The sequence below is a fragment of the Aulonocara sp. 'chitande type north' Nkhata Bay genome, linkage group LG4 (genome assembly GCF_057382095.1).
Source record: "Aulonocara sp. 'chitande type north' Nkhata Bay isolate Kocher_YH1m ecotype deep benthic linkage group LG4, A_spYH_male_GT1.1, whole genome shotgun sequence".
Classification (NCBI taxonomy): Eukaryota; Metazoa; Chordata; class Actinopteri; order Cichliformes; family Cichlidae; genus Aulonocara; species Aulonocara sp. 'chitande type north' Nkhata Bay.
Genome location: NC_141347.1, coordinates 1,398,752 through 1,417,379, shown reverse-complemented (window position 1 = coordinate 1,417,379; position 18,628 = coordinate 1,398,752). Strand labels below are relative to the sequence as shown.

General features: G+C 43.0%; 1 protein-coding gene across 1 annotated transcript; it reads right to left on the bottom strand.

Moving 5' to 3' along the window:
* Positions 1-1,005: 1,005 nt before the first annotated feature.
* Positions 1,006-18,104, bottom strand: carm1 (coactivator-associated arginine methyltransferase 1). Its single transcript, XM_086287882.1, has 16 exons — positions 17,903-18,104; positions 11,949-12,074; positions 9,603-9,709; positions 8,987-9,091; positions 8,755-8,865; positions 8,307-8,484; positions 7,982-8,072; positions 7,099-7,180; positions 6,853-6,938; positions 6,685-6,774; positions 6,451-6,588; positions 6,131-6,220; positions 5,901-6,013; positions 4,641-4,718; positions 4,167-4,235; positions 1,006-4,080 (listed from the first exon to the last, which is right to left on the bottom strand). The coding sequence occupies exons 1-16, from the start codon at positions 18,042-18,044 to the stop codon at positions 3,941-3,943; spliced, it is 1,746 nt and encodes a 581-aa protein (XP_086144008.1). The 5' UTR covers positions 18,045-18,104; the 3' UTR covers positions 1,006-3,940.
* Between the last annotated feature and the right edge of the window lie 524 nt (positions 18,105-18,628).

The window sequence follows — 18,628 nt, the reverse complement described above, 5'->3', positions numbered from 1 at the left end:
GTAAATCTTGGCCACAACATGTTTTTAAATGGAGGATTTCCTGTGGCATTAAACTACAAGCTCATTGGCTAATGACTCAATCAAGCGATGCACCTTCACAGTTAGACCCGCCCTTCTTCACGTATGATTTTGTACACACTCGACTGCACAGGTGGAAATATCGAGGCCTTTATGACATGACAGCTATGTTTTTAACACCCACAGACAATATAAATGTTTAAAATAGCTTAACCAATAAGAGTCCCCCCCATTATTTCTTTTGTAAATAATACTCATCATCATGGATAAACTGCATTTTCTTTGCCAATTATCATCAATTAGGACCAATAATATTCAGCTTTCGCCCGACCACTTTCAGACCACAGTATCAGCAGATATCATTGGAAGTACCTCGAAGTTGTCTTCAGCATTACCTCCTGACCCCTTTTCAAATTAAGTAGCAGTGACATTGCCCGTTTTTAAACAGGGAAATTATGAAGACAGAGCCATATCAGCAATCTTATGGTTGTTCCTGAAAGCAAGCCAGAATATACTATTCTTAAGTCATGATTCTATGATCATTTACTTTTTATATTCTATTCTGTTACCAATTTGCTTTGGATATTAGTCGTTTCCATGCGTTGCTCCATAATAGATGCCTCATGGCGTCATTTAAAGGTTTAAAGGGTGCCTACTGGGACATCAGTGACTAATTACCCATAAAGCAGGAATCACTTAGCAGTCTTAAGCACAGTGGCTTCTTTTAACTGTGTCTGGAGCAGACGAGTCAATGTCAGACAGTGAGAAAGGTGTTATTACTAGTTGGTGAACACAAATGAGAGAACATGACAGTGAGTCTTCCTCATACACTTCCATGGTCAAAGTGGATGCCACTATGACTACACAGAGCAATGAATCCATGACAGAAGAGACACGATGGCTATAGAGCAGCTACAACATGGTAAACATCTGTTGTATCCACAGTCTATTTAACAAATTAAAGTACTACAACACCTGACTCCAGGATGGTTTTGAAACATTTCCACAACATTTAATTTGCGCTTTTTTCCTTGTTTGCTTTTTTTGTGAAATAAAGAAAAAATATATATCAAGAAAACAAAAAAAGTTATTCCTACAAACAGACATTTTTCCCCCCTCAGCACTCCTACTAACTCAAATTCCAATAGTTGTGACACTGGAAGCAATGCATAAATGTGTCAGTCTTTCTTTCCTTGACTGATAAAAAGGGGGTGTGGGCAGGGGTGTGTGTGTTGGGGCAATGATATGTTGGAGGTCATACACATTGAACAGACGAGGAGAGAGGCGTACCGGCCCCTTCTCCCTCGCCTTGTCATTGAAGTCTACTTGTGACAGTCTCACAGTCTCAAAGGGAGGTTGGGAGGAGCGTCAGGCAAAGGAAACAAAGATGTAAACTAGGACGTTGCCGGTCCGGCACAGCTTTTCTTTTCCCGCTAGCCAGCTGGCTGCATCCTGGGTCATTGGTCTTTACTGGTTCATTCTCCAAATCTTCCTCCAACTGCACCAAAGCAATCTGGCTCAACAAATGCCTGACTGGCAAGAAGCTGCTGCAATTTATTCTGATTTTTAAAAAAAACCTTCTGGGTGCAGAAAACATGAGCAGCAGCAGAAAGTGCATTTCATATTTTAGGCTGACAGGGCTGAAATGTTCTAGCTTCTCTCTGACTGTGCGATCCGTCACCTTCCATGTTGGGTACAAGAAACAATCAAATCTTCCACAAGTCCCTAAAGAGACATGGCAAGCAGCTAGCAGCTATTTGGCAACCACAGACCAACAAAAGCCAAAATTTGGTGGCAGCCAAAAATAACTCTAACAAGAATAAAGCTGACTACTATGACAGGGCCGTAATTACAGATCGATGTGGATGAGTGAACTGCTGTAAGTTTATCATCTCCTGACCATCTATTACTACTACCACCACTGTAAGTGTCGTACAGTTCACGCACTGATCAGAAACCCTTTCATATCGAGCTGGAGCCGTTTACAGTGGTGACAAACATGTTCATCTTGAATGGGAAGAACCCTACAGGATCAAACAGGTCATCAGCTCAAATACAGATTTGCCTTAAAACTCTGATTTAAAAACATGAATTTCAATGTGTGAACTTCATGCTAAATTCAGTTGTATAACACGAAATAAAGACTGGACCAAAAAAAAAATCTTCCTGCAACTCCTCTAATGGTGTCTTGTTGAATTTTTGTATTCACTTTGGACGGTGGCAATGCCACAATGAAGACGGAGCTGGAAATGTCCTGTGCAGACACAGCATCCTACTGCTGCTCGTCAAAGCATCCGATTCCTCAAGTTTTATTTTCCTGTGATTTTCCTCAAGATATTAAATCCATCTAAGACACCTACTGTTTTTAGAAGGTGTGAGTCGGTAATCTGAACAGTTCTACTGCTTCTTAATATGAAAAACAGGAAGTAGAATAAAGTGGTATTATGCAAAGATGAGGTAAGTTAGCATCCCAACTTATCCCATCTGCAACACCAATATTTCAGCTACTCATTCTTTCAGAGTCCGTGGGTAAGTAGGACTCTAACCCTAACAGCACGCGCAGCCACACTGAATGGCACACAGGAGCATTTACTGAAAAGCCCCAACCATTCAGTCGCTCTTTTCCATTAACCCGAGGGCATCTTCAAGTTTCCTGTTCAGATATTAACCACAGTGAGTCATCTTATAAGGCCTAGTAACATTTACGCATCACTTATATCATCACACAAGTCTCAGTGTAGTCACATTTACTGATAGAAACACACACGGTTACAACTCTGAACGTCCTAAACAGCAGCGCGCACACAAAAAGGAGACTCGCTTCTGACTGACAACAGCAGAGACCCAAACATTTAGAAATGGGGTCAAATTCCACCAGAATTAGTGCTGGCTACACGTGCGGGCAACGCTGTGTACATATTGTGGATTTGTCTGAATAAGACGCTGAACAACATTAACGGAAAGGTAACCTGTCTGAATTGGAGAATGCCATCATTTTAAAAGACTGGGGATGTCAACAAACAGCAACTTATAGCAGACACTGAGACGCTCCGTTATCATGACTCAGCATGGAAGGTGATAGAGCAACACCAATGCTTCCAAGCAGAACTCTGAGGGTCAGCCTGTCCAAGCCACGAAAAAAACAAAACAACAAAACACAAAAAAAATATTTCTACTCCTCTGGGTGCCAAGACTTGTAGATGGCTTCAGTTTGTGATCCATCCTCCTCCGCCTAAACCCAAACTGCATGAGTAGGAGTAAGCAAGATGCCATTTGTTTAATGATTTGAGGGGGCTGTTTCATTCGGCACAGCTCAGTCTCTGGGGAAGTGTGGAGGGAACATGGCTGGATCCAGTATGAAAATCTAAGGTGGCACCTGTAGAGACGCAGTGATGATGATCATGATAACAGTGTCCTACTGCACAAGTGAAAAGCTTCAGCATCACTGGTGAGGAAGTGTGGAGAACCACGGGAGCGGACCGATGTTGGTATCTGACAACAAGCGGATTCTTGAGGAAAGACAAACACTCGCAGGGTCATGACATCTAAATAATGAGCTATAAAGAGAAAATAAGGGAGGTGGAGGGATTGAAATACATATCGAAGGAGGGTGGAAACCCAGGGAGGTCAGATGATAAACTGCTGTGCATCTCAGATGATACAGTCCCAGTGAGGGAGGGGGAAAAGGAAGGCTTCGGCTTTCGGAAAGACAAGAGTCTGGACGGAAACGAGAGTTTTCAACGGTTCATCTAGCGATGATTCAACAGAGCAGAAAGAGGGTGTCGAACAAAAAGGAATCTCCAGCACAGAGCTGGTTTTGGTATACTGGTTTTGGCTGCAGTTGGTGATCAATCTGGGTTGGGGAGGGGAAGGGGGATTCTTCTCATGCGGGGGCATAGGAGGTCTTTGCGAGGTCTTCGTCTTAACTGCCATAATGCATGGTGTTGCTAGGGATGACCATAGGTGAGGCCATGGAGATGGCAGCGCCCCCCATGGTGAACTGGTTGGTGACAGGATAGTAAGTACCGCTGCTACTGGGGCCGGACTGACCCGTAGTGGCTCCTGAATTGGAAACAAAGCATAACAGTCAACGTTCACACTGAGAAGACTTGGACAGTAAACTTGTGTTTGTGGACCAGTGGGCTTACCCTGGACAATTCCTGTGCTCATGATTGAGCCCATCCTGGAGTGGGTATGATTTACAATCCCTGTGTTCACTGTGACCAATCAGAGATGAAAGCACTGTTAAAACCAAGTAGCATCGGGAGTGACAAACCATTTCACCAGAGCAATAAACGCATGCCACATCAGCTGCTTTACAAAAATCTGCAGTAATTTGGGTCCCATCACAGACTATAAGCTGTATTCTGATGTAAACATCAGAAATATCACTAAAATCAAAAGCTAAACTATAACTGAGTACTTTCAAACGTTTTCAAACTAAAAGCCCTTTGATGTTGCTCAGAGGAGCCGAAACAACAGAGTGGGGTTAAAAAAATAAATTAAAAAAAACAGCATTAAAAGAGTTAAGTGTGATTTGATGAGCTTGAATGTCAGTGTTTTGAGGACTAAAGATGCACTCCAGTAACAGTAAAATGATGATTTTCAGATGAGATTCATACCCAGGGGGATGAGGTTGTTGTGAGACACTGACGGGCCGCTGCCGATGACTGTGCTGAGGTCATAAGCTGCGGGCATCCCTGAAGAAAGAGGCAGCAAAGAAACCCAAAAAACAGCATTTACTATAAACCGTCAAAAACAAACAAACAAAAAAAACACTCTTTGGGGTTGGTTCCTGAACACATCCAGAGTGGAAGTGATCTTAAAATGTGATGCCGGAGTTGGTAAGCAGTTAGTGATGCACCATGGCAGGAAGTCCTTCTACTGCAGGGCCGCACTGTACATTTGGAAGTTTAACTTTTCAGACAGGATGTTGTTGCTGTTCATTCCTCATAAATATTTTAGAACAAACTGTTTTAAACTAACATTCAACCTTTAAAAACAAACAAACAGTCTATTAGCATATGTTGCTAGTTTAGCTGTAACCTAGCATTTCCTCTTGTATCTGCACAGTTACAGCTGGAAAAGCTGGTGCTGACTACAAGGCGTAACTCTGGACTTCAATCTAGCTGCAGGGCAAAGTGAGTCACACCTGGCTATGTCCATCATTATATACAGTCTTCTTCCCAGGTTCTCAGAAACTTGAGCTAATAAAGCTATAGAATAGATGTGCATGAAATTTCAGGCATGTGTACTATAATAAATTCATGCAGACTGGTTTTTACACTGGCTCATGTTTGAACTGATTTAGTCTTTCCTGTTTCTACATTGGAGTTTTGCTACTAAAGCGGACGTTTGTGGAACCGCTTCACTTACTTCCAAGAAGCCCAGAGAAGAGGACAAATCTGAAGAACCGCTGCAGCTACACTACTATACAGAACAACTTCATCGCTTGACCATCGTGTTTCAGCTGCTGGTCTTCATCGTTGTCATCATGATTAGTGAGCACCATCCAATGCATTTAATTCTCAGTCCTGCTTTGTTCTAACAGGTAACTATATTTGTTGTTCTTTGGTCTCTGTGCGGCAGCACGGTGGTCTTTCTGTTTGCAGTTTGTTCTCCCCGTGTTCGCGTGGTTTCTCTCTGGCTTCCTCCCACAGTCCAAAGATATGCAGTTAATGGGGTTAGGTTAATTGGCCTAAATTGCCCAGGTGTGCCTGTGAGTGCGAGTGATTGTCTGTCTCTCTGTATTAGCCCTGCGACAGACTACCTGTCCAGGGTGTACTCTGCCTCTGCTCTAAGACAGCTGGGATATGGAGAATGGACATACCACGCCATGTCTGAAGTATTTACTTAATCTAGCAGTGTCTGAGTGTGTTCACCTGATACAGCCATCCCCTGACTCATGTTGTAGGCTGCCCCTGTGTTCCACATGTTCTCAGACGGGGAGGTGTAGTGTGAGCCAGGAGGGGGGTTGGGGGTAGTGCCTGTGTACCTGCACATAGATAAAAATAGATATAAGAAGTTAGAGAAGACTGTTCACCGACACCAGACACTGTGTCAATAGTGCAAAGCAGATTGGCTGTGTTTGCTGTGGTCAGGATAAACTCACCTGAAAAAGGGGTTCTTCAAGTCCAGGAGGTTGCTGGACTTTGATCCTGTCTGGTCCACCTGGGCAACAATACTGATGTCGTAGCTTTGTCTGTTAAGAAGTAAATATTGAGACTAATTATCATCAGAATAACATGATTAGCATGCAAGCAAGGTTCCTGGAGTGGCCACTTAAGGCACGCTCCCATGTTGATGCCCAACTTCAGCTAGGAAATGAACAGGTTTCCAAAACACGACAACAGGGTTTGCTGTGACGTCAAAGCTTATGCTACAGATTTGGGTGAATGAAACTGTAGTTTTCTTGCATTAATTCTAACATACCTCTTGTTGGCCACCAGCAGCGCAGTGCCGGACAAAGTGTCCCCAGCCTTGGTGAAAAGAGGAGACTGCAGGAGACAGCGCACCTGGTACCAGTGAGTGAGAGGCTCTGTGGGTGCTGTGGATAGCCACACTGTCATCCTACAGGAACACAAATAGATTGATGTTTAAGGACAAATCTGGCGCACGTCAAAACTTCTTTAGCTTCAACACACTCACGCAGACTTCCTGACTTACACTGATCCAATAAAAGCCACGTCAAACCAGAAAGCCAGGCCGTGCACCAGGCCCGAATGCATCATGTGGAACTTAAAGGGAATCTCTATCCTGAAAGCAAAACCATTTATCATTTATTAGTAGACACTCCTAAAGTAATCACAGACACACATTAAACTGGACACACACCTGTAAAGATCCTCTTCTTTGGCCTCCAGGAAGTTGACTGTGTATTTGACTGACTTGGCCATCAGAATACGGATATCAAACGTGTCCTGTGGGGGGAAAGAAATCTGCTTTCACACAACTCTAATTTCTACAAAACACTGCGCCCACAAAAAGCCAATTAAGAAGTCGATATTACCGTCAGATCGCTTTGCTCGTTTGTTCAATTCTGATCTTAAAATCCTGCACATGCATGCATGCATTACTTACCACAATTGGCTGGCGGAAATACTCGTCCACTGCTGCCCCCCGCAGGGCAGAGAGGTCTACACCGTGGAAGGAGGGCTGGTACCTGAGGGGACAGGAAGAAGTGTAGATTCCCACTTTTAGATTGCTTGATTCCTGCCTCAGCAATAAAAATGGCTCACCAACACACTTGACCCTGCAGGAGTCTTAGTGTATTTTAAAATGAAGCTGAATTCTGAGTCATAAAAAGCACACGCACCAATGCACATGCCAATGAATGTAAGTAAACAAGAGCAATAAAAATCAAATCATTAGCTCATTTTGGGCAGCGAGTACTCCTGCAAGCCCAACATGACATCATCATTTAAAAAACAAAATCAACAACAAAAACCAAGTACATTTTGTATTTAGGGACACACCTCTCCAAGGATCTACTGCTTCTTAAACAGCCGAAACCGGTTTGACGTCAACTCGACAACATTAGCATCGACTCTGATTGCGTCCTACACTCACTCGTGCCTACTGTTATCACGCTAGTTTGCATGACTCATACCTCTGAGTGCGATAAACACCTTTGCACGCTGCTGAAGCACCAACTCCCTCGCTGATGCAAACGGTCAAACTAGCCCCGAAAAGATGATTAAGATTTCGAACGTAATGACCAACATTTTGAACAATACTCCGCTCTCATAACAGAAACAAATGAATAGTTAAACTGCCAGCAGAGAAGAAAGAAGAAAACTGCCTTTACTTGGAGCTCAGATGCATGAAGGAGTTTCTCAATTTGATAAGGCATTAAAAAGACATTCATGCATAGAAAAGCTTTCTAACCAAATGAATCCGATGAAGAAAACAATGACGCTGACCCAGAGAACCTCCTTCGTTCCCTCCCTCGTTCTGTTCTTACCAGAAGTTGGCTTTGGTGAACTGCTCCATGTACAGCTGCTCATCTGTGAAGGGGGCCAGGTGGACATCTCCAATAGTGGGGAACATTTTACCTGAAACACCCGCACCGATGAAGACAGTAAGCAAAACTCGTGTTCACGTATCTTCCACCACAGTGCAAGATTCTTCTAAACTGACATCAAATGATTTGGAACACCAAAGCCTGTGGATATCTGACAACATGCAGAACTCGCCAGAAGCAGCTACTGTCACTAATCTGTGGCTGTCTGCAGTCTCAGCCTCCATTCTAACATTTCAAGTACATCTCTTGTTCTTCCAAGACTCACCATTAGGTTTGAGGAACTTCTTAGCATGCAGGTAGCTCTCCAGCATGCGCTCATTGAACAGCATGTAACCCATGGGCTCTGAAATGATGATGTCAACTTGCTCCGGCAGCGTCACCTCCTCTACTTTGCCCGGAATGACGGCCACACGCTCCCCCAGACGGTTGCTGTTCACCAGCACCTGCAGCACAACACAACAAACACATCATCACTCAAAAAGCTGGATTTAGCTTGTCTGATCTAAAGTTAATGTGGACTGTCCAGACAGCCGGAGCTCACAGCTGTTACATTTTCAGCAACAGCGAGATTCCCACAGCTCAAACAACATCACCTGAATTTAAAACATTTAGTATAGTGTTTAGAATGGATCGTAAACAGTGAGAGGCTGTGCATCCAGTGAAAGCATAATCAGAGGTAGGTCACTGATCTCAGCATGAATCTGTGTGTGTACCTCGGCGTGCTGTGCCATGGTGCTGGCCTCTACAGCGTACACCTTCCTAGCTCCAGCTTGAGCTGCAAAGAAAGAGAGGATTCCCGAGCCACAACCCACATCCAGCACCACCTGGAGAAAAGACAGCACACAGTCACAGCTGCAGGACAACACTTTAGTCTGTACTTAATGTAAACCAGCTGTTTTCAAACATCTGTCAGCCTTATCAAATAGCACATATTCAGCTCGCTACCTTGTCCTTAAAGTCAGTGTGGTTCTGGAGAATAGCCCGCTGGTAAGTCCCTGTCCGAACATAGTCCTGCATCATGTTCTGTTGCTGGGAGAGGTAGCCATAAAACTGCAGAAACACAAACACAAGCACGCTCATGAGTTTGGACTTTTGGCACTTTGACTTGAGCTCAATTTGCAGTTTTAAAAAAAGAGAAACAAAGTTAATCTTCTTTAAGTTTCTTAAAAAAAAGATAAGTAAATAAAAGGACCAGCTCAGACATAAAGCACCCAAGTTTGTGCTGGGATCTGTAAACAACCAAACCAAGCGGCTTCTCAACAGATGGATGCTTGCAGGTAGAAGTGCTACAGAGCCCTTTTAACTCCTCCTGGAGCTGACTTGCAGCTACTTTTAAACACAAAGTAGTTCAGATGGTGCCCAAAAAAACAGAAGCAGGCTTCATTCTGACTGAATATTCCTGTAATGAGCAGTCTATAAATACTCAGCCAAGAACAAAGTAAGCGTCATTACTGCAGTGTGTTTAAAAGGAAATGTGGATTCAAATTAGTCAGGAGATAATTCAAGAGTCCCAAAATTATGTGAGAGTGTGTGAGAGTGTGTGAGAGTGTGTGACAGTCACCTGGAAATACTGTACAGCAGAGGACTCCTCTGTTCTTTCACTGAAGACAGATTGCTCTCCAAGATGCCCACGACAGTTCTTCAGCACGTTATAAAAAGACTGAAAGTCTGAAGCGAAGCACAAACACACCGTAAGTTGGTTTTGTTGAGCTACACTGCAGTTTAATCCTTTTTCTCTTCCTGTGCTGTCAGCTGTAAACAGTTTGGTTTTCTGTCCTCTCGTGCTGGGAAACAATATTAAATCATGTGCAACAACTGCAACTTAGGTGTAACAAATACATGATTAAATAATTAAGTAATTCAATATCACAGTTTTAAGATTTAAGTTCGCATTTCACAAGCATAGATCATTTTTTTAAACTGCCATGTCCCACATACCTTGGTGTGTGTCTGCATTAATCATGAGTGGGTCTACCTCCTCCTCAGTGCACACAGTATTAGCATTTTTAACACATATCATGGAAAATGCACCAATACTGATGCATCCAACAATCACAACATTTCCTTCTTTTTCTGCTTCATTTGTGCATTTAGACGACTTTTTGTTCAAGGTGAACACAGAAATCTCAATTAATCGCGCGCCTTGAGGCGGCTGTTGTGATTTGGCGCTATATAAATAAAATTGAATTAAATCTCAATTTATTCCCAAATAAAATAAAATTAATAAATAAACAAAAAGCACTTCATTTTTTCAGCATCTGTCAGCTTGATGGCAGTGGCTGCTATTTTTCCAATGTCATCAGATTTGTGGCAGTAGTGAGAAGGGGCATATGCACAGGCACACGTGAGCATGTGTGCGTCCAAACGGAGGTATAGAAATACATTAAATATAATCTTTGCCAACAGCACCCCGTTCATCTGAACATGTATCTGTCAGAGTATAGCCAATCACAAGCACAGATGAGTGTACTGCCTGTGGGAAAAATGTGAAGCTGTTAAATCCATAAAGCAGGTTGAAAGTAACAGCTGCTGACAACGCAGCCCTGTGTGAGTGTGTGCGTGTACATGTTTAGACAGCTTAGTGAGGACAGAAAATGGGCGTGCAGCTATATTAGTGGGGACCAACAGTCACTTATGGGGACAAACTGCCCTTCCCTGTGAGTTTGAAAACATTTTTGAGGCTCAAAATGTGGTTTTAGTGTCAGGGTTACAGTTAGGTTATGGTTACGTTTAGGCTGAGGGTTAGGACTAGGCATTCATTTTCATGGTTGGGGTTAAAGTAAGCAGCTAGGGAAAGCATGATGTCAATGAGATGTCCTCACTGAGATATAAAAACATGTATGTGTGTGTGTCTATAGTAGTATTATAAAAATGTGTGTTTTAAGCGTTTGACTAAGACTGATAAAGACCTCCAATATCAACAAAGATTAGCCTGTTTGAAGCGTGGAAAGAAACCTGGCAAAAATACTGACTAATTAAGTTAACTTGATATGAATATCGCAACGAATGAAATGTGGGACAATCGGATCTGATGAGTATTTCATTAAAAGGCATCTTTAGTTTTTATTCTTTCAGTTGCAGACTGGGGGGTGTTTAAGGGTTTGAGTAACAAATAAAAATAAAGAGAATCCAAACCAAGGCTTTGTCTACGTACACATCTGACATGAGGTCAGCAAGGACAGTATAGTTGTCCTGCTTTAGGATCATATATTAATGTTTACAGAAAAATATACTTGTTGTAAAACTGTTTGCAGAAAAAATAAATAAAACAGGGAATAAATTTGGGTGTAAGAATCTACACTTATGCTCATCAGAGAAACAGACACTCTCCTACACTCCCTGCAGAGGTCTGAGGAGCTTTCCAGGAATGGTGACACAATTTTCATTTAACAGATAAACAAACACTATTTTAACTAATAACACTCAAATGACTGCACTGCTCCTGAACACACCGTTGACTCAGTGCAAACTGTAAACAGTGTCCTGCAGGTGATAAAAGCAGGCTGTCATGAGATGAGTATTTGACTTTGTTGTTAACAAGCTGCACCACACCCCAGAAACAGCTCACCATCATCAGCTCCATAAAACTCCAGACACAAAAAACCCTTTCAGAGAGTTGACATATTCTTGGCTCCAAACTTGTATAAAATGCAACGTGTAACAGTCTTACTGTGGTGGGGTGAACGGTGCTTATATTGCACGTTTCTACAAGCTTCATTCACTTACTCACACTCACGCACTTTTTTTTCCTATTACTAAGCATTGCAGTGAGGACAGCTCAGGGTTCAGTATTGTGCCCGAGGACATTTTCACATGCCAACTGGAGCAGCCTGGGATCAACCTACCAACTTTCCAACTGGTAGACAACCCGCTGTACCTCCTGAGCCACAGCTGCCTGTGTGTTTACCTGTAGGTGAGGAGAACTGCAGCAGCACACTGTTACAGCCCAATGTGATGATGAATGACTGCTTCCCCACGCGACTGCACTCGGTCTCCCTGGAAACCGAACATTTGAACACGCTCGCCTCGTCTCCTAGAAAGAAAGGGAGAGAGAACAGAAAGAGTTTATACTTATCTTTACCAAAATATAAACAAGCAGCGAGGTGATGCTGCTTAAACTCTGCTGGTGGTTAAAAGCAGCGAGGGCTGAGATCACAGCATGTGAGTGCCAGAGTGCTGAAGGAGGGTAGCAGAAGAAAGCACAATGACCACAGCTGATATCCCAAATGTCTCATGTTATTAATGACCAGGAGGCCTGCACCACATATCATCTGGGATAATACCAATGTAGATTTTTACGCTGTATAAATAAGTCCGATATGATTGCTATAACAATGGCATATATTTATGTTCCCTAGTGTGGCAATCACAGGCACGTCTGAGAGCAAGAGACACATGTCAGTCTCTGACAACTTAGGAAGGTTATGAAGGAGGAGATGCTAGTAGTTGGATACGTGCCACCTAAATGTAAACAATGACTCCACCAAGTGTCTATGACATTTGTATACACCACATAAAAACAATCACAACAATAAGACAATATGTAGCACAATATGCATCTCAGGGATGATTTCGGGGACACCAATTTGTCAACCTGTGCGCAGCTCATGTTCACAAATTTGAAATAAAGGATTGTTCATCAAAAACAGGTCCAAACTAACGGGGACAATAGTCATTGTGGTGTTTAGGACAAGATTTGCTCTCTTACACCATTTAATGAAAGATTCAGGAACTGGACAGTGCTCATCCTCTCTATCGTATAAGAAGCCCACTAAAGCCAATCGAGAGGGCAGCAAAAATTCTCCTGCCACAGCTGATGAAAAGTCAACAAAGAAATAAATAAATCTTAGCACGACTCCTGATGAGTATGTACTACATGCAGCAAAGTTAATATAGCATCTTCCACCCCATGCTGTGTCACTGCTATTGCACTATAATGCTGGTGTTGGCACCTTGTCTCAGTAGGTTCACACTTAAAATGATTGGAAAAGGAGGATAGAAGAGACCTGGACACAGTGCAGTCTTAGTTTCCTTAGTCCGGCTCAAACAGGCTGCAAGAAGATCTCTGCAAGAGCTGAAATTTACTGATTTGCGTATATTTGTATGTGTACACAAAACAACCGGAACACAAGTCGGAACTACCTTGTTGACATCATTGTTAAAATGCAACGTTTTACCTGTATCCAACTGCTGGGTCTAAACTCAGACCCCGCTGTATCCAGGACTTATTCCCGTGAAAGAAAAACAAGGCAACAGCGATCGATCGTTTCACTTGCAAGGGAGGCCTCGTTGATGTCTACCACGAAATGCCCCCAAATCCGGCCTCCTCTCGCTGCCTTTTATTGAGAAACAGTTCACACAAAACACATCACAGCAAAGCAACGCCCACATGGTTCTAAGACAAGGCATTGTATGTATATGTGTGAACTTCTGTAAGAGTGTGTGTGTGTGTGTGTGTGTGTGTGTGTGTGTGTGTGTGTGTGTGTGTGTGTGTGTGTGTGTGTGTGTGAGTGTGTGAGAGACCTCCTGCTGACCAAAGGGTCATAAAAGCACAAGAAACAAATCTTCCAGACAGGGTGTATCTGCAATAAGACACTACAGCCCCCCACCCAGAACCTCGAGAATCTGGGAAGGGGGACAGTGGAATTCCTTTCATCAGAGTTGGCAAGCATAAAAAATGACAACATTTAACAATTCACTCTAACACCAACACTTTATTGACGATGTCTAAAGAGACTAGAAAAAAACAAAACTGAGACTAGCTCTCCTGGTTGCGTGTAGCCATCTGTGGGCTGATAAGGGAGGAAGTGTGAGCTTGAGCTGCCTTTGGTTTTGTTAACGTTATAGAGCTCTCAGGATGTGCTCCTAGATGCACAGGTTAAATTAACTGGTGCATCCTAAGAACACCCAATGATTTCTATTAAGAAATTCCTTCTGAGCTTTTGTTTCAGTTGTCAAAAAGTTGATTTTACTTACTCTTTACCACTGAGGTCAAAGTGGACGATAAAGGTGTTTCTAGAATATTGCTTTCTTGTTGCTGGGCTGGCATTCTGCCTCGGTCCATTTATAGTCTGTCTTTAGAGTTTATCAGGACTAAAAGTGTCTGATAAAGGTGTGAAGACTCCTGTAATGTGTTTACTGTTACAGAGGAAATACACGACCAAGACAAAAAGCTATTTTAAAAATCAGAACATACTCCATCAATATAGCAACATAATACGCTCATACTCTACTATAACTGACTAAAGTTCATTATGACCATTTTTCATTTCATTTATTTCATACTGAGAGCGCTTAGTCTTTTATTTTAGCCTCAGGGTACAGTCAGCCTGCACCCTCATGGGCCTCGAGTCAAAACATCAGACTGGAAGAGCCCAATACATTTCTTTCAGTTTCTCAGTTGTCTATCCTGTCAGGTAACTGAGCAGAACGAAAAGCAACTGCTTTGCTATGAAACAGTGGTTTAGTGCAATGGCATATTTTGCTCTTTGTAATAAAAGTCAGGAGGAAGGAAAAAAACTGTATAGGGAAGTTCCACAGAATCGTTTCTGTAAAAGTGCCCAATGCAAATATTCCTCCAGGGCCAAACAGCAGGCCCAGTGTGAACTCATAAAGCAGGCGGAGCTAATCCAGCATCTATTAAAGGATTGAGACCAACACTTCAGATTTAGAGACATGCATCTTCTGGGAGAAAAGCCAGCCAAGCATGTCGGTGAGTTCTCTTCTCAACCACTTAGACTACAAAACAAATGATAAGATACCTTTTTAAAAATGTGAGAAATTACCCGTCTCAGTACAAAGACAGATGATCCAGGCAGTCCACTGACCAACTGTAGGGGATCAATGGATCACACAGTTCCTATATTGTGAACAAAAGTGTCGATTCTGATCATTTTTGAAATGTCACACATTCAGTCACCTGAAATTGAGGTGACGCAGTGCACTTGTGATGTCATTAAGGCTTTTTTTTTTTTACGAGCTGGCTTCTGCTAGCCATGACCTACATCTTTACGATCCAGGCAACTTCCCATTAAATGACAACATAAGATAGCAAAGCCCATTTTCTACTAGTACCTACTCAACTACTGTCATTTTCTAGTACCACCTAATGAGTTTGGGGTCACACAGCAACATGACTGAAATTCCTGTGAAATCATTTGCATGTAACACAAACAAAGCAACAATGGACCACACCAAGGCGATGGTACACCTGCTGCTCAGTCTATGGCTTTGTGTCAGACCACAGTGTTGGTTGTTGTCCAGCCGTTTCCCTCATTGCCAGGTTTCAAAAATGGCGGTTTGATTTTTGTGAAGGAGTCACTCTCATGATGCCATTGACTGGCCAATCGGTTGACCCCGGCCGTGCAGGTAGTTGAAAGACAAAAAAAAGCAACTGCTACCCAATGCAAAAGTCGAGCCATGTAGGTACTAGTAGGAACAGCAATTTCAATAAGGCGGCCTCTGTTACATAAACATATGAAGGAGCTCAAGTTCTATAACTTTCACACCGTCCTGCTAACATTTCTCCACTGTTACCTTCATCAATTCAGTGAAAGAAATGAGCCTTCTGTTCTGACAATATCTGGAACTCGCACAAAATGATTGTGCGCAGCTGTCGTCTGTGAGCAGAATTAACGTTGCTTAGTTTTCACTAAGCTGCTTCCTCTCTAGGTCTCCTCTTACTGCCTCACCCACAGTGAGCCTGCACCTGCTCAGCTGTGATGAGTGTGATGATTGTTTATGGGGCTTTACGTCATGGATACATGAACCTGACTGGACAGGAAATGACAATACACAATATGCACATCACTGCATGGTCAGCCAGTCAGACTGCACATCCAGTGTCTATATCTATCTATCTATATTTTTTTTTTCATCTATATGGACTTTCAGACTAGCATGAAAGTTAAAGGTTTCTAATTATGACATTTTAAATATATCATTTGAGACAGCAGTCTAAAAAAGTGCAATATTCTTATGTATTTCAGTAAACCATGAACACTGGACACAGACCTCCCCTCTAAAACATCTTACAGGGATTGTAAGGCTTACTGCAGCACAAGAGACACTTCACTAACAAGTCCTCTGAAAAGTCTTTGGTTGTTCCCCTGTAATGGTGCATTCATGTGGTGCTAAAATTACAGGGAAAAATCTGCTTCACATCTCCAAAAACTGGCATGAATTCCTACCTAAGTCCAAAAAAAAAAAAAAACCCATCTTGGAAAGATTGTTGGAGTTTTGGTACAGGAGCTCCCGAGCTGTCACACACAAAGAGACGACAGATGTTTTATTAATGGTGCTAATGTGTGTATCAAATGACATTTTTATAACAATTAAGTGGTTATATTTCATTAGGCTTTTTCCATTATTTACTAATATTTAATATTTCCACATAGTGACCTGAATTTGTTATACGAGTTTGTTTTTGTAACGCTTTCCAAGTCAAAGACAAATCAAGTGCTTTTTACATTTAAACTTAAATCACGTGAACCCAGCAAAGAGGGCAGAAGACTTCACCATACAGGAAATCCAAGCATCGGAGGAGCACATGAGTGCAGGGTCTCCAGCAGAGACGAGCCTGCTGGAGAGGATTGGTAAAGCGCCCTTCTTTCCAACCAAACCCCCAGATGTCGTTCTTTCAAAGCTGGTAGACTTCAGACCTGGCCCATTAGTAATGTAAGTGACATCACTTGTGGAAATTTACTAGACTACACACAGCTCCGGAAAGGTCTGCGTTACCCACACAGCAATACTGCCCAACAATTTGAAACAGACTGTGTGTAAAATCAATGACATAAGTTATTTGCGGCAAACCTCGTTAGTTTGTATAACTTGTGTTCTCTGAAAATCATTTTTAGAAGAAAGCTCTACGGTCTGATATTATACACTGAAACCTGGGCGCAGAGTTGTGCTTCTCTTGAACTTGAGCGTGTGAAGCAGAAGGCGAGTCCAGCGCGGCCGTTTCTTTTCAGCGGGACATCCCATTCAACAGAAAAGCCGCGGAGGAGCGGAGCGGCTCTGCTGCTGCCTCCACACGGGAGGGAAGGAGGCGGCGGGACCCGGCTATTGTTCCAGCGAGAACAAAGATAAACGCATAAGTAATGAGGGCCCGGTTTCGTCTTGGCACCTTAAACATTACGAACTTATACCAGCACACAGAGTGCAAGTTTTACAAGGGAACGTGCTGATGGCTAAAATAAAGAGCAGCGATGACGGCGAGTCGTCCCAAGGATTACAACACATCGGAGCGGGTCAGGAGTGATGCCCTCTGCTCTGGGCTCCAAAACAATCGGGAAGGCTAGTCCACGAGCTAAACACTCGAACCCGTCCGTCGGGTGTCTCTAGACAACACAAAGTCTATTCGTTTACATATTAATATATTGAACATATTTGTGAGACAAAATACACGTTGGTGAGATAGGAGGGGGAAAACAGGGAGAAAACACAAAAAGCAAATGTGCGGGACGTTGGCGCATCACCGCTGAGGCCAGGCTAGTGGCATTGTTTAACTAGCATTAAAGTACACATTACTTAGCTACCCTGCTTACTGATGCGCTTAAGCTACGTTGCATGTGTTACGTTATACGTTTCCCGTGGTCTTCAAAGCACTGAACTCGTGCGAATGGCGAGAGCTTAAAGTTAGCAACATTAAAACACCTACGGGACGGTGATAAAACGGGGTTTTAAGAGCTTCCTCGTGACAAGCAGAAGGTGGCGACGTGGTCTCTCAAGATGCGTTAGCTTCTCGGCTACTAACGCTGGCAGTTTAGCCTGTAAGCATTAACGCTGCAATAGCATTAGCGGCGCGGCAGTTGAGTCAGGCCGACCATCTGCGGCAACTGCGGAAAAGGGTCAACTCACCATTGGAGAGATTGAGGAGGGCAGCATCTTGTGATGTCTTCACTTCTAACCGCAGCGGCTGCTGCTCTGAGTGCCGCTGTATATCTCCATTCGCGTCTCCAATGGAGAGAAGCCGCACGCCACGGAATACCGAGACCGCCATCTTCGCTCTGGAAGTAGAGACAGATCTGTGGCGCTCACATCCAACCAAGCACTGCTCTCTGCTGGAGGCACACTGGGCACCAACGCGATAAGCCTTTGCAACAGTGCCACCTGGCGGCTAGAAATGGGCATTGCGTAAACACCATCGCGCAATACGGCATGTGAAATCAAATTTTATCATGGAGATTAAAATATATCTATTATTGACGATTTAAAAAAACAAACAAACCTTAAAAACCAAACGAAAACTGTACTTCTGCCCGACACCCACAGCTGGCTATTTGTTTTTAGGGTCTCTTTATCGCCATGTTACACAAGAGCAAACACGGTATCTCACCCCCCCTAACCACCATCGTCACCACCTGCACCCCCCTCTCACTCACACACAGACACACGCCGTAATAGTAAAAACAAAACCTTTGATCAGCACCATAGAGATTAACCACAGACAGTAACACATTTTTCTAGCTCAGGTTATAAACTTACCAGCTTCTTCAACTAGACTAGTACAAGCTCAACACAGATTCAGCCCTACTAATATAACATAAAGACGACTGTAATGACTGTAAGCAGGCAACAGAGAGA

Excerpts from the sequence above, each read along its gene's own strand:
- carm1 (XM_086287882.1), bottom strand. The coding sequence starts at position 18,044 with ATGGCGGTCTCGGTATTCCGTGGCGTGCGGCTTCTCTCCATTGGAGAC. Across the intron at positions 4,236-4,640 it reads CAACAACCTCATCCCCCTGG|TGAACACAGGGATTGTAAAT; the intron begins GTATGAATCTCA and ends GATTGGTCACAG. Across the intron at positions 4,081-4,166 it reads GAGCACAGGAATTGTCCAGG|GAGCCACTACGGGTCAGTCC; the intron begins GTAAGCCCACTG and ends TTTCCAATTCAG.